We start from the raw sequence: 14,116 nt of genomic DNA on the forward strand, positions 1-14,116 counted from the left end.
TGCTCTCGTGTGACACATATAATTTTTCACCTAATTTGTAATAGACCCCGAAGTATGAAGTGGCAGTTCATGGCCTTCACTAAATTACATTAGCTACTTTGTTTCACTTTCCAGGGAGTGACGAAAGTAGGCTTGTTCGAGCTGCTAAGGTGAAAAAATATTACATAGATGAGCTATACGCGTGCGCCCGTGAGGGACAAAACACACGTAATGCGGCAATATGATTGTTCGAGTAAATTTGTAGCCCACCAAAAACCATACTAAATTTACGGTGGGGAATTAAAAAAAAGTGAGACTGACAAGGACAAACCATAACAGCGCTTTCTCTGCTACTCCTACTAAAAGATACATAAGACTATCCCGTTCGGTCATTTCCCCCCACCCCTCATGACCGATCCAGTTATACGAAATTCATGCCTCCACCGCAAAGATCGGCAAACTTTTGTACAAAAAATTACAGACAAGGCGTCTCCGTTTGGTTATATCCTTTAAGGTCATGTCATATCTTAGGTCGGTATTCTGAGGGTATTCTATTCCACTTGCCCAATATCTTGGTCGAATATGGATTGCGTCTCACTCTCTCAGTAAGCAAAATGCGAGATGCAAATACACATTGGACAAAGAAATTGGACAAGTGTAATATTTGCTGTGCGTGTTTTGGAGCGTAATAAAAAAATATTGAAGGTCACAGCTGTCAGTTATGTCAATGTCAATTATGCCAATTCGCGACTGGCTATAGTGGAAATTCATTACAAAAGTAGTCACAATTTATTTATTTAATAGTATCATTAAATTAACTTGTTCTAAACAAGTGCTGGGTGTTGCTGTACGATCCGTTTTTAAACCGTTCCACGGCCACATTCGCACGATGGCAGATCAGTCTGCGTTAGTCGACGAATACTTCGAGTCGGCGCTGTCTTTAGTAAAAACTTCCGGAAACCTTATAAAAGATCATATTACTGGATGTAAGGACTTCGTATTGAAGTCGTGTGATATCGATTTGGTGACAGAAATAGATAAAAAGGTAGAAGAAACTTTGATAGGAGGGATTTCAAAACTATATCCCGATCATATGTTTATCGGCGAGGAAGCGGTGTCCGATGGCGCTAAATGCGAGCTAACTGATGCGCCCACATGGGTAATAGATCCCGTCGACGGAACTATGAATTTTGTCCATGGTTTTCCACACAGCTGCATCTCTTTGGGACTTCTTATCAACAAGGAGGCAGTTGCTGGTATTGTGTACAATCCTATCCTGGAGCAGTTGTTCACAGCAAAGAAAGGTAAAGGTGCGTTTTATAACGGCCGACAGATACATGTGTCTCAAATTAAGGAGTTGAGTAAAGCTTTGATCATGACAGAGGCTGGTACAAGTCGAGACCCTGAAAGACAAAAAGTCCTTTTTGAAAACTTTAAAATGGTAATTACTAAGGCCCATGGCATAAGAACCTTGGGATCTGCTGCCTTGAATATGTGCATGGTGGCATTGGGAGGGGCCGATCTTAACTTTGAGTTTGGTATACATGCTTGGGATATAGCTGCGGGTGACATTATTGTCCGGGAAGCGGGTGGCGTCTGTATTGATCCCGCTGGGGGCCCCTTTGATGTTCTATCTCGTAGGGTCTTGTGTGCAAGCACTGAAGAGCTGGCACAAGAAATGGCAAAAAATTTGTGCCAATTTTATCCTGAGAGAGATTAAATACACGGATGTGATTTGAGTCTCATTAAGTCATTACTGATGCTAAGTTGGTTATGTAAGTTGATCGGTAAGTTTACAGTCACTTAAAGTAAATAATGCAGTTTATTATACATGCGCTTCTTGTGTAGAAATTATTTAGAGTTACCATATTTATGAGCAATGTATAATGAAGGAATTTAATTTCAGTACCATTTCGTACCTTGTCATAGTGACAATCAATATGAAAGTTTCTAGTTTCTATGACAAGGTACTAAATGGTACTGAAATAAAATTCCTCCACCATACCTACTATGAATTATTATTTCATGGTTGATGTGACTAGTATGTTCTAGAATTCACTGTACTTACTTAATATTAAAATTTAGAATATTATTTATTTAAATCACTATTTGATAGTGACATACAAGTAATGATCAAAAATCATACCAAATGAATAAGACCATAATACACATAATTATTTAAGATCAAGAATCTTGATATTTTAGACATTTATTATTAAAAGATAGGTTATCTCCCTTAAATTATCTGTTTTTTCACTAGAATAACTATATTGGCATTTATTGTTACGGATTTTAATTTATTAGGAATTATAAGCATACAAAAATATATATTCTGTTGTGATGTAATAAAATGATGTAAGTAATGTTGTATGATCTTTTATTCACTACAAAACTAGAATAAGTTATTTCAACTTGACAAAAAACATCTTTAGGATTTTCAATTAATTTACATACTTTATTGATATTCAATATACAAATATAATCAACATTGTTCTATCATTTATTCGTTTATGTAAAACCATATTCATATCTGTGATAAGTAAATATATAACAAACTGTTTACAAGAAGTTACACATATATAAACCATTGGTGGTTAAGTAGTTTCCTTATTAAAAATAAAACATTACATTTTATCAACTTATTTAGTACATTAAAATACGTAACTATAGTGAGATTCTTCATCATTGTAAGTAAATGTAAATAAATTCGTTGCTCTTTTTATTGGTACAGTCAGCATTAGATAAATCAATAATGTACTTGCTGCGGTGAAAAAAACCTTAAAAACAAAAATGTTGTTAATAAATGCTGACCACACTGATTAAAACTTACATATCTATATTTGAAACAATCCAATTTTTCGTCAGTTAAATAGAAAAGTTGAGAACAACTAGATTTTCAATGAATATGGATCTTTTGGAAACCTCACTTTTCTACTTAACCAATTATATCTTATTTACTAATAAATTGTTGTCATACGTAGATCGCTCTCAGTCTGTTAAGGGCCGTTATTCCGTGTCCATATAAACTTAAACTGTTATTCATATGAATAATTCCTTAAATATCTGGATATAGAATAATGGGCCCTATGTACTTATTTTAAAGTAGGTCAGTCGGTCACGTCATTTTAGCTGGTTTGTGCAAGCTGTGGTCTTTATTTTGTAGTTTAAGACATCATATTATGTCTGTATTTTGTTGTCAGTATTTTCTACTATACCTACCTAATCTTCTACATTTAAATATCGCTATTAATAATCTCAATTCACGTTCAATTAAATTATTCAGTCAGCTACCTGTCGTTTACAGTCGGTCACAGTTAGACATTCAGTATCAGTCAGTTAGGCAGAATTAGTATAACCAGTAACAATTCATGACAGTGTCAAAATTAGTTACAGTCAGTGTCAGTCAGTAGGTAGGTAGGTAGGTAGTATCAGTTATTTAATCTAAATTGTCCGTATCAGTTCCATTCAGTCAGTAACTGTCAAACTAAGTGCCACAGTCAGTGAATGAGTGTATAATAGGTATATTGTCAGTATCTGTTACAGTCAGTAACTATATTTAAGTCAGTTAATATTGTTGGCATCTCTTGTACAGTGAATTCAATTTCAAGTTTATTACGTAAGTAGTTATAGTCCGTGTCAGGTCAGAAGTTGTAGTCAAATGTCAGTTAAAGTCAGTTACAGTCAGAGTCAGTTAATCAATATCACTGACTGTCAATGTCGGTTAGTCGGTGCTCTTCGCTTTGCTGTTGATTAGTTTATGTCGGTTTTAGTCAGTACAAGTAACGGTCAACTAGTCACCTCCCAGGTAGCAGTGACGTCAGCGACGTCATAATGACGTAATAATGACGTCATCATAAAGTCATAATGACGTATAAATGCTACCTGGGCTGTAGTTTTAATCAGTGTCAGATAGCCGTCGCCGTCGCAGTCGAAGTCGATATCGCTCGGTAGCCAGTGTAAGTTGCAGTCAGCGGCAATTTGTCGGTTACCATCAGTCATGCAATTTCAGTTGCAGTCAATGTCAGTTAGTCAAAATCAGTTATAGTCAGTATCAGTGTTCAGTGCTAGTCAGAATCGGTTCCAGTCAGTTGAAGTTAGTCCGATTAACAAGCAGTCAGTCATAAGAAACATTCAATGTCAGTTTGTCGATATCCGCAGCAGAAGTTTGTCAAAATCTGTTACCGTCAATTGTAGTTAGGTGAACTAACAGTCAGTCAGTCAATGTCAGTTAGTCGTTATCCGCAGCAGGTAAGTCAAGTGACATTCGGTTATAGCGGCAGTTTGTCACAATCAGTGACGCTCAGTTATATTTAAGTCAGTCAGTCCGTGTCAATAACTTTCAATGTCAGTTAGTCAAAATCAGTGACGCTCAGTTGTAGTTAGTCAAATTAGCTAGCAGTCATGCAGGCCGTGTCAGTCGGCAGTAACGTTCAATGTCAGTTAGTCAATATTCGCGGCTGATAAGTCGGTAGCATCCGGTTATAGCGCCAGTTTGTCAAAATATATCAGTCACGATGACGGTCAGTTGTAGTTAGTCAAATTCGCTAGCAGTCAGTTGACAGTCTGTATCTATCAATATCAGTAGCTGTCAATGTCAGTTAGTCGATGTCAGATATAGCCGTTACTAGTTATAGCGGTAGTCAACTTAGTTACCAGTGATCAGTCAGTCGGTGTCAGTCAGTCAATGTCAATTTCAGCTAGTCGGCATACAGTGCAGTAAAAATCAGTTTTATTTACATACATACATACATATAATCACGCCTATTACCCGGAGGGGTAGGCAGAGACCACGGATTTCCACTTGCTATGATCCTGACATACCTCTTTCGCTTCCTTCACTATTACAGTTTTATTTAGTTACTTATAGTCAGTAAAATTGACAATCAGTGTCAGTTGCAGCCAGTGGCAATTTGTCGGTTACCGTCAGTTAATGTCAGTATTAGTTGCAGTCAATGTCAGTTAGCCAATACCAGTTATGTCCAGTATCAGTGACAATTTAGTGTTATAGTCTGGCAAACTAGTTTTTTTCAGTAGAAATAGAAGGCAATTCTGAAAAAGCACTAAGAGTATCGATCTTCCATGCAAATTTTGAATTTTATGCATTTTTCTACTAACAACTTGATTTGCCAGACTATAGTTAGTCAGACTCAGCAACCGTTAGTGACACATAACTAATGTCTGCGACAGTCAAAGCTAGTTAGTTAAAATCAATTACGGTCAGTCTTAATTACCTAATCAAAATTAGTTGCAGTCAGTGTATGTTTTCAAATATGTTCAATTGTTCGTATCAGTTAGTCAATGTCAGTCTGTCAGTGTCAGTGTCAGTATCTGTCAGTAGCAGCCAGTGTCAGTTAGTCGAAATCAGTTATATACCTGTATAAATATCGACAGGTAGATGAAACTGTTAATGGCCACAAATGTATTACTGTCATCTTCAATCAAGCGTCATTGCAGTCATTCATTCGTTATAGTCAATGTCAGACTTAGTGTCATTCATAGTCAGTCTTAGTTAGAGTCGGCTTCGGTTACAGTCATTGTCAGGTTTAACCAGAATGCATTTATAATTCATGTCTGTCAATATGTCTCAGAGCGTTATGCTACTATAGAGGTACCTACTTACTATTTAGTACCACTATTTTGTACCACAGTAATATAGTACTTACCTATCTAGGTACTACAAAAACGTCACTTAGGTCCCTAGCCAAGATGCCAATCATTTGCATTTACTACGACAACGAAACTCTTTCTGTCTTTCTATCACTCTTACATCTTAGTGCGATAGCGAGACAGATAGCATTTCGTTGTCGTAGCGCAAACGATTGGCATCTTGGCTAGGCACCCTGTAGTTTCAATGATACTGTCCAGTCTATATCTCTTTCAGTTCCATTTAGTCGTTCATTTCGGTCTATATTAGTCAAACTTATGGTCAGTCATTTAAAGTACACTCTAGTAAAAACGAGTTAGGTCGAAATTATCAGTTTTTGGTTGTGAGCCGCGTCAGTCAGATTATGTCCAATTGTCATATAACACTTGTCGTTACAGTCGAGTTGTCTTATTGTCTTGTTTCCGTCAGGTCTTCAGTAATACTTCTTATTTTCAATCGTTTACTAATGTTGTCCGTTACAATATGTTCTTTTTTTTTTCTTAGTCATGTCCTTTCCCATAACGAATAGATCGGTAAGTCACTTCAGTATGTATACGTGCTAGTCTATTCTGTGAGTGAGTTATGTCAATCAGTTCAGATTATTGGCATAAACATAATAGTCGAGTCATCCAGTATTTTGTGTCAAATAATAGTTTACTTGATCATTACTGGTACGGTTTCGTTAAATGTCTGTCGGCTAGTTTCATTATTCAGTCACAATTCGTTTGAATTTTCAGTCATTCCAGCTACCTGAGTCTAGTCCTAGGACTAACTAGCCTTAGTCATTCGTCATTCTCATAAGTTTACCGAAGGGTCAGTTTCCATTGTTAGTTGAGTCATGTACCTACTTATTGTCATAATCGGTCAGCTTCGATATTGATTTGTCGGTCAGTCATTAAATTCAGTCAGTAATTTGCCAGTTATGCTACTTTCAGTCATTTTGGTGAAGTTAAATTCGATCCAGCCTAGACTGTTCAAATTCCCGTTAATAAGATGTTTAGTGTTGGTCACAAAGTTATTATTTTGTTTATTATAGACCAATTCCGTAAGTTGTCCATCAGTCAGTCATGTTTCAGCCCCATTTCCATATGGTTTAGTTATTAGTCATTCAAACGTCCAATCAAAAATAATTTAAATTCACTTTCATGAAGTATTAGATACTTTGATATAGTATTATTATATGTCAGTCAAGTATTTTATAGTCCCAAGTTGTTTTAGTTTGTTTTTATTCATTATCCTATAGCCCTTTTAAAAATTTTAAATTTCAAATTTTATGAATTATACACTTTATACAGTGATTTGGAAATATATAGTTTGTTGCGTCAGTTTGCTCCTGTCTGCTGTCATTAAGTAATATCTAACATTTAAAACAGTTTAGTCATACACCTGTCTGCCCGTCACGTCCGTCATTGTAATTCATGTCACGAATGTCTTGAGCATCATTCACTCCCTGTATTTGTTGTCCTTGCCGACGTGGTAGTTGATTGCTCAACTTTTGTCACGGCAGTCATGTCACATGTCCGAAAAGATCGTGTTTAATAAGAATGTATTAGATATTCGGTCAAGGAATTTGCTTCGTACCTTATCTCAGTGACATTATGAATCCCTCCCGACTTTGAATGTCACTGTGGCAATCCAAAAAGTGGCACAGAAATCAAATTCCTTGACTATAATGTCTATAATATAACCTTACTAAAACCAAGTTTTATGGAACATTGAATAATTTCTCATGGAGTGTCGCCGTTATTACATTAACATACGTATTTCTAATGTCTTCATCTTCAATGTTTGCAAGTTACCTACAACTGTTTACTTATTTTCTTAAGTCTTATCATCTGTCTGTCGTTTATAACTAATCTCATTGTCAACAAAGTTAAGCACGCTTTTCTACCTATTTACAATAAAATTTTACAGCTTGTTTGAGTAACATCATGATTAACATGCGCTAAGCCTCAATTAGCTACTAATTGTTTGTCTAAGTCTGACATTTTGACGTGGACACAAAAAACCTAATAAAGGCCTGTAAAGTTTAAGAATAAGGGGATAATTAAGTAAAGTTTGGCTTAGTGGTTCTTTCCAGAATGTCGCCTCCTTAAGTTCCCGAAGTTGAAAGGTCTGGGGATCTCCTTTAATGCGTACGGGTCGATTTTCATCGGTGGCATGCGGTGCGGCAGACCCTCGGGCAAGTCTTTCTCTGCATATGTCGCCCATTGAGACGGACTGAAACAAAAACACGTAATTTTATATTTTGTTAAAAGAAATTTGTGGTCGTGGAAGATTAGACATTACGAATCCAATGACATATAATTTATTAAAATCGAACCATAACTAGGTATAGATCGGATAGCCATAACACTCGCGAACACTATAGATAGATAGAAGTTAAAAAGCAGAGAGAGAGAGAACGTAAAATCGAAGGAATTATAGCGTGCTTCATTAATATGTTTTGGGTTGTAATTTTAGATAGTGTGCCACTTACTTGTTTTCACTGGGTATCACTTGAAAAGCCACCGACGGTGTCTTAGCAGGACTCGATGGCTTGGTGATCTTCACCCTCAGTCTCTCGGGATCTGGGATCGCCGACTTTTCCTCTGCCTCTTCCAGCAGCGCCAGTTTGTCAGCCGACGATCTTTCCTCTATTATCACAGGCACTGGTTGCCCTGGGCTGTTATAGTTTTCTTTTAATATTTCCTTCTTTTTAGTCTCGTCAGCAGCTTTGTCTGTAAAAGTTGAGTCTGGATATTTTCGTAAAACGTTCCTAACGAAGTAATATTTGCTGTTCGTCTTTGAGTAGTCAGGTATTTGATCCTCATCGTAACGTCTTGTCGGTCTCAAATTGTTGTAAGGTTTAGTCGCAGTCTCGTAATGGAAAAATGTCGACAGTTTCATGTTTTTCTTTTCGTCCGTATCTAGTCTGTCGTCTTCATAAGTCGAGAAGTCTTTACTTATTACTTCGTGTCTAATTGTCTCAGTAGAGTCAGTTTTTGTCTCTTTGTCATTTGTCGTGTCTCCTTTGTATGTACCTACATAACCAAATGTTACTAGCTTGTATGGATTTACAGTCGTCAGTTTAATATTGTCAGCAACGGAGATTTTGTCAATAGTTGCGTCAGTTTTCGTAGTAGATGTCTGTAATTTGTCATTTGACCTAGCAGAAGAGAAATTATTTTCTTTCGTATTAGGTCTGTTTTGTCTGTTGCTATAATCCTCCTCTTTGCCTTCAAGTCTAATATTGTAATCGTCCTTATTATCGTCTTGTCTATTGTAATTGTCATTATTGTTGTCTTGTTTGTCGTAGTTGTCATTTTTGTCGTCTTGTCTATTGTAATTGTCATGTCTGTCGTCGTATCTGTTGTAGTAATACGGTTTGTTGGGTCGACCGTACGTGTCATCATAAGACTGATAAGTCACTTTCACTACGTCTCGGTCGTGCGTCCGTCTTGTTGTTAGTCGTCTTGTCGTCGTTCTTCTTGTCGTGCCTCGCCAAGACTGTGTGGGTCTAGGCACGTAATTTATTAAGTAAGTATATTTATCAATGTTTTCAGTCACAGCTATTACTGGTCTGTTGTAGGGTCGCTTATGTTGCAAGTTATTTATAACTACAGATTGTACACTATGTACTTCCTCGTCATCGTCATAGTCATTCCCGTATTGTTTTGTAGGTTTATTGTTATTGCGTCGCGCGTCAGCTTCTTCATATCTTAGACTTTTATTTTTAAAGTCAAGTTTGTCGTCTATCTTTTGTACAGTCTGTTCAGTTGTCGTTATCACATCTTTGTCAGTCAATGTTGCGCTTTTGTCATTAATGCTGTCAGTTTTATTAGGTCTATGTGTAGGTTTCGGTCTAGCCGCATTATGAGTATTATTTCCAACAGGAACTGGTTTCTTTTGAGGAGTTTTACTAGTAGCAGTAAATTTTTGGGGCTTTTTTGTGGTAAAGTGTTTTGTTGTAGATCGTTTGGTAGTTGTAGTAGTCTTTCTCTTTGGTCGCTCAGTGCTTACATCGTCTGATTTACTAATATCATTGCTTGAGTTAACGTCAGTCCATGGCGATAAATCAAAGTTGTTCAGTAAGCCGTTAAGGCAGGATATCCGATCGTTGTCAGTGTTGTCTGCAGAAAGGAATACGAAAGGTTGAATGCTGTCTATAGTGTCTAGGGTACGACACAGGATTTGGGCAAACGATATCCTACGTATCTGCTGTAATTGTGCTGGTGTTAAAGACGATTCGAATCCTCCGTTCTCATACCTAAAACAACATACACTTTTAAATATACGTATTTTGTAACCGGTGATCATAACGGTGAATAATGAAGCTATGTTCTTTCTACTGACTCACAACCAAAATACAGTACTGATTCAGCTATAAACTTACCAAAATCGATCTCCTTTTCGAAGGTTCGAAAACTGTTGAGCGATAATGCAGGCAAATGTAGGGCCCACCAGCCCTCCCACCACCGGCCTTTCAGACATGCCTGCCGTAAACAGGTCAATGTCATCCACGTGCCTGAAACAACAACTCAATACTTAGATTGGGAAAGGAACTACTAAGAAAGTTTATTTATTTATTCTTATGACGACTTAAAGATGAACCCTAAAAATTATAAATATTTACGAGGGTAGTAAACAGATTTCTACCTGTATAGACTCTGCAATCTCCTCACAGCACGCGGCGACATCACTCTAAACAAGTCCTCAAACTCATTTATAGGCGACAGTCCACACGGTTCCCGCCAAGCTGTATAAGGTGCTATTCCGTGGTCTCTCCCCCTTTGAATATTGATAGCGGCCAGATCCATTCCAAAGTCAAAAGAGGGCGTTTGGAAAAGGTGGTTGGTCAGTTCTTCTGTGATGAACTCGTCGCGTTTCTGGATTGGCTGGTTCACCATGCCGAGGAGGAGGCGGTCGACGGCGCCCATGCTCCAGATGTTGGAGGGGTTGGTGAGTTCGTCGTGGAGAGAGACGTCTGTGAAGAGGCATTTGACACTTAGTTCTTGAAGGTTATGGACAATGTCATGTCCATTTAGATGGTTCATTAGCCTGAACGCAAAGGGTTAATGGAAGAAAAAAGCAGATTTAAACCAAAACTTACTGTTTTGCATAGGCCTGTGAAACCGGTCGTACCGCACCATGGATGGCTGCACCAGGCTATGACCGAATCGAAAGGCAGCCGAGCTGAATGAGCTCGCAGGGCTTGGGTTGATTTTCGGGCTGTAGCCCTTGTAGTAGCCCTTCTTTAAGGGTTCCAGGTCGAACAGACGCATCACTTCTTGACCTGAATACAAGAAAATGTAATTAGAACAAGAAAACTTTTAGCTAGCAGCAGTGTAAATATCCACTTTTGGCATTAGTAAAGTTAAGACAGGCCGAGAAAATGAGAAAATGGTACGGTCAGTCAGTCGTCATCTTCAAAGTAGCAAAGAAAGAAAAGGGTGCTGTAGAAACACATCCAACTTATAATGTTGCTGTGAAAATGTTGGTAATGGCTGACCTAATACGATTGGCAGGAATTCTCTGTAGGTGATATGCTGGATCATGGCGCCGACAATCTTCCGCGTCTCCTGGTATACTTTCTCATCGCTCCAGTGAGGGTTTAGATGCGCCAGTTCTTGCGCCATCCTATATAAAAAGTGATTTGGTAACAATCTGAAGTAGGAAAGTGAACTGAAATAATCTGGAAAGGGTAGGGTTTGGTTTTGTATGATATTAGTGACATCAAGTTATTCTGAACAGCTTTAGAACTTGCCGCCTGTTAGATCTGATATTCAAAAATAACCGTTTTTTCCAAAATATGCACATATATCAGTATTATCAGTATGGAAGAGATCACAATTGCCTGATTCCATTTTAATTGGATTATTTTGAAAGTTATGTAAGACTGGCAAAAGAAATATCTTATGATGTTACCTATTATGCTGCCTAAGCCACACAATGTGAGCGGCGACCAGTCCAGGATGCTCGTTGACTCTGGCGTCTCCTGACTTGAAGCAGTCCGAGGAGACGGCGCCGCCGCGGCAAAGCTCGTCTCGTCTCTCGGGGGGAAGCAGCGGACGTCGGTTCTGAACGCGTCCGTACTGGAGCATTCCTGGAGAGAAAATGAAAAGATGATCAACTTGCAGAGAGTTTTGTCAATCTCCATACAAGCTTTGGAATTATATATCTGAAACTGTTAACAGGCAGATATGACAGGGGTTTGATAACTTTTGCAAGATTGTGGATCAAGTTGAATCGTGATGTTGCCGTACCGTTTCTAAACAGCCTCAGTTTGTCCGACTGTCGCGCCGAGCTGGCGTAGAGCGGCGACCCGTCTATATAAGCCGACACTTGGTTCATCTGCTCGCGCCAGCCCAGGGCACAGTCGTCGCGGGGTGCGGGGGACGACCGGACGAAGTCCAGGCATCTCACTCCCTTTGGTCCATAGAATGGATCGGAGGGGGGAACTTCGATGGGCATGCATTCGGGGTGCTGTTACAAAAATTAAAAGTTTTAATATGTCGAACGTTTTGGCAGGGATGAACACTGAACAAGTTATAATTTAAACTGTTATAATAACATTTTAATTGAATAGTTAAATGTTATTCCTCGTCAATAGGTAAAAATGACACTAAAAGAAGCTAAAAGAATTGTCGGAGTTTCTCAATAGAGGAGAGAGAAGGTGTTTTGTCTTAAGTCATCCCTTCAGGACTTAAACAGATGTCTAAAAACACTAAATTACCAAAAACTCACCAAGAACTCTCGGGGAACGAAGTCCCGCCCACCATCTTTACAACACCGCGGAACCGAGCCGTTGAACCCTCGCGACTGCGACGATGATGTCACATCATGGTCCAAGAACTGTCCCCACTGCATCAGCAGATGCGTTATACCCGGGGTTTCCACATGCTGGTCTTCATGGACAGTGGAACTGATCTCTCTGGCTGAGGGTAGAGCTGAGCCGAAAACCGAACGGCGAGGCGCTTGGATACCGTCGGAGTAAGAGGGGGGAAGGAAACGCTGGACAGGGGTCATAGTGGAACCCCATCTTGGGCGGTTCACATTGTTGCAGGTGCCATCATGTGTTCGGTACCTAGAAAATAATGTTAATTGTATTGTGACAATGAACGTTTCTGATTGAATAACTGATTTGCTATATAAATGTTTGTAGTCAAGTGTCGTTAGAGCGCGGTGACACCATTGTTACAAATCTATTGTGTTGAGACCACAAGGCTTACAGATCGATAACACGAAAGATGTTAACAAAGTTTACCGTTGGAGTAAAAGTTCTGTTGCCTAATGCGGTAGAGTTGTAATTGCGAATTTCAGGTTTTTGTTCGATGCCGTATAGCAATGACCGCTGAATGCTTAAGATGTTGTTCTTATGAATGTTGGCCTTAGTGCTCACGTCACATAACATGGTCACGTCTTCAAATCACCCTACATTTGGGGGGTGCGAAACGCGCGGAAGTCAAAGTTTTAAAATACCATCTACGGGTTGTAAATAGAAATTAAGGGTGGCGCGTAGTAAAGTTCCACGAACTTGCCTGTGTTGTCCAAGATGTTAGCTCTCCCACAAAAAAGTAGTGCCTGTTAACACTTTTATCTGATCATCAGTAAACCCTGTCTTTAAGGTTAAAGAATTGTCAGTAAAATAAGTGGATGACCGTAGTCGACCTACGATGGTCACCGAAGTCTAAGTCCACTTAAAAAAGTCAACATATAGGTACCTCTTAGAGGCAGGAGGGCACTTGGGCGCTCCCCGCAGGGGGCAGTGCTGCAGCAGCGGCGACTGCCGCAGCGCGCTGGCAGCTGGGAACTGAGGGTCCTCCGTGCGGCTCTCCAGGCCATCACCGCTGCGGACAAGATACAATACACTAATTTGGAAAAGCTGGCACATGACAACATGTGCCCTGTTTTTTGCAGAAATCTCGATGCAAGCAAATTCAGATTTAAAACTTGAATCTTGGGAAGGTGATAAGAAAACTGAGTTACATGTAGGCGCTAGCTGATGCGCCCAGGCAACGAGAGAATGCGCTTTGAGTGTAAACTTATTGAGCTTACAAGATTTTTAAAGTTGTTGTCCTGGCGATTATTATTGCGGATAAAATGTAAATACGCTCTTCTGATCCAACTGATCCAACATGTTTTTTTCTTAATTTTAATACATATTCTACTCAGCAGCAGTGGTCAGCTACCTCGCTACCTACTATATTGGATTCCCAATATTGTATTCATGAATGTCACAGTCGAATCCGGCCCACTCTCACTCCTATAAATTTAATACTTTATTGCATTAAATAGATAACCTATTCGAAGCGACCTATTCTAGACAAAATTATGTGTGTGGGCCAAAACTTTTCAAATTACCATAAGCTTGTAACGAGAGTGAAAACTCAACACATCAGTTGTTAAAATATGCTTACGACAATCTGACGAGGAAGTCGGAAAGTGTGTTAGGAAAGCGAATTATACTTAAAAATATAATAATTGGAAGATCTCGCGGTTTCACGAGAATGC

At 39.0% G+C, this 14,116-nt stretch overlaps 3 protein-coding genes across 3 annotated transcripts in view; 2 read left to right on the forward strand and 1 right to left on the reverse strand.

Annotated features, from left to right (window-relative positions):
• Nucleotides 1–14,116, forward strand: part of LOC134744097 (protein C10-like) — a 195,779-nt gene that overhangs the window by 103,953 nt on the left and 77,710 nt on the right. The gene's annotated exons all lie outside the window — the stretch shown is intronic.
• On the forward strand, nt 731–2,172 carry LOC134744100 (inositol monophosphatase 1). The gene has a single exon (XM_063677790.1). It carries the CDS (start codon nt 869–871, stop codon nt 1,697–1,699), a length of 831 nt encoding a protein of 276 aa, XP_063533860.1. The 5' UTR covers nt 731–868; the 3' UTR covers nt 1,700–2,172.
• Nucleotides 7,640–13,496, reverse strand: LOC134743980 (peroxidasin homolog). Its single transcript, XM_063677612.1, has 10 exons — nt 13,327–13,496; nt 12,350–12,689; nt 11,869–12,088; nt 11,531–11,708; nt 11,115–11,242; nt 10,716–10,898; nt 10,262–10,589; nt 9,999–10,130; nt 8,103–9,872; nt 7,640–7,843 (listed from the first exon to the last, which is right to left on the reverse strand). The coding sequence occupies exons 1-10, from the start codon at nt 13,494–13,496 to the stop codon at nt 7,687–7,689; spliced, it is 3,606 nt and encodes a 1,201-aa protein (XP_063533682.1). The 3' UTR covers nt 7,640–7,686.

This window comes from Cydia strobilella, chromosome 9 (genome assembly GCF_947568885.1).
Source record: "Cydia strobilella chromosome 9, ilCydStro3.1, whole genome shotgun sequence".
Lineage (NCBI taxonomy): Eukaryota > Metazoa > Arthropoda > Insecta > Lepidoptera > Tortricidae > Cydia > Cydia strobilella.